Here is a 1,444-nt window from a genome sequence, read left to right as displayed (position 1 = left end):
CTCCAGCTTCAGTAGCCACCTCTAATGCACTTTTTCCATCTTCATTTTTACTGTTAGGGTTAGCTCCTAGTTTCAAAAGCATTGACAATTCAAAACTATTTCCAGCTTTGGTCGATTCATAAAGTAAACTTTCAAAATTGCAGTCCCTTTCTTTAACAATTGGAATTAACTCTTCATCTATAGCTACTTCAACTACAGCAACATGTTTCATTGAATTTATTTCAGTCTTCACTTTCTTAACAAGAGACTTTGAACAAGAGGGAGGCACTTTGAGCTTTAGTAGAAGTGAGCCATATTCAAAACGAATTTGACTAAAGAGATCTGCTGTTTCTCCAAAGTAATGATTGAGGACTTTTTTGAGATTCTTCAAAGTCACCTCTTCCCAACGTTGAGCGAGCTTGATGACAATTGGTTTGGTTTGATCACTAGTGCTTGATATTGGAATTGTTAAAGACAGCTTATTTCTAATGGCTTCGCGTACATCTTTTAATTTAGAAGATTCTGAAAATTTATCAAGGGACTCCATGTATTCGACTAGTTCATCTTGGACATCATTGCCAGGAATAAACTGCTTAACTAAACTATTTAGAAGGCTAACATTAAGGAAATCAAAATGTGGTGCTATGGTAGAAAAAATATTGTTTATGTCCCTCTTTGCAATTGTTATGCTAAGAAATGCTTCTGCTTGATATGCTATTTCAATAGCTTTTAGTTTTCCATCATTTACAAACTGAGTGAAAGTTGTTCTGATTTTCACAACAAGAGAAGAAAATCTGAAATGGAGTTCTTCAATGTGGCAAGCAACTTCATCCTTTGAACTGAGTTTTATTAATATTGGAGATGTGTGATGTAGTGACTTTGGTGTCGATGGTAAAATGAAATTGTTGCTCTCATCTGATGGTGGCTGATGGACATAATGTCTGTCCTGCAAAACTGTAATGTCACCACCATTTTGACCTATATAAAGTAAAAATATGTCATTTAGTGTCATAAAACTTACCAAATGTCTCTTTTAATTTATCTGCAATACAAAGAAGTCCTACATCTTTCAGTGAAATATAAAGAGTAGAGATAAACTTTTCTGGAGTTGAATGACCCTCTAATATAGTCAATACTGAAGAGCACAATTTATTTGCTCTCTCGTAAGGCCCATTGATACCTCCGACTGTGATATGCACCATTTTAGGAATAAGGCCAGCTGAAAAAAGATGAGCGCTCAATTGAGTAATGACTGGAGCATTGCCAGCCAATTGTTCAGTGAGATCAGCCAATACCTCTCTAAAAGTGATATATTCTACTAGATCTAATGGACCATCACTTCCTGACAAAACAGATTGAGATATAACAACTGATTCATCCGAGTCTCTGCTAGATCTAGTAACTACAGCATCATTTTGATCAATAATTTCTGAGGTAATTTCAGTATCACTTGTTGTCCTCTCAC

At 35.4% G+C, this 1,444-nt stretch overlaps 1 protein-coding gene across 1 annotated transcript; it reads right to left on the bottom strand.

The window, feature by feature from the left end:
* Positions 1-7: 7 nt before the first annotated feature.
* Positions 8-1,429, bottom strand: LOC109583792 (uncharacterized; the record flags this gene model as incomplete). The annotated part of the gene is made up of 2 exons (XM_019999260.1): positions 1,001-1,429; positions 8-957 (listed from the first exon to the last, which is right to left on the bottom strand). Coding segments are annotated over exons 1-2 (1,131 nt in total), but the record flags the coding sequence as incomplete, so codon positions are not given.
* Positions 1,430-1,444: the final 15 nt, after the last annotated feature.

Source organism: Amphimedon queenslandica, unplaced genomic scaffold, assembly GCF_000090795.2.
Source record: "Amphimedon queenslandica unplaced genomic scaffold, v1.1 AMPQUscaffold_13281, whole genome shotgun sequence".
Taxonomy (NCBI): domain Eukaryota; kingdom Metazoa; phylum Porifera; class Demospongiae; order Haplosclerida; family Niphatidae; genus Amphimedon; species Amphimedon queenslandica.
This window is presented reverse-complemented; position numbering and strand designations above follow the sequence as displayed.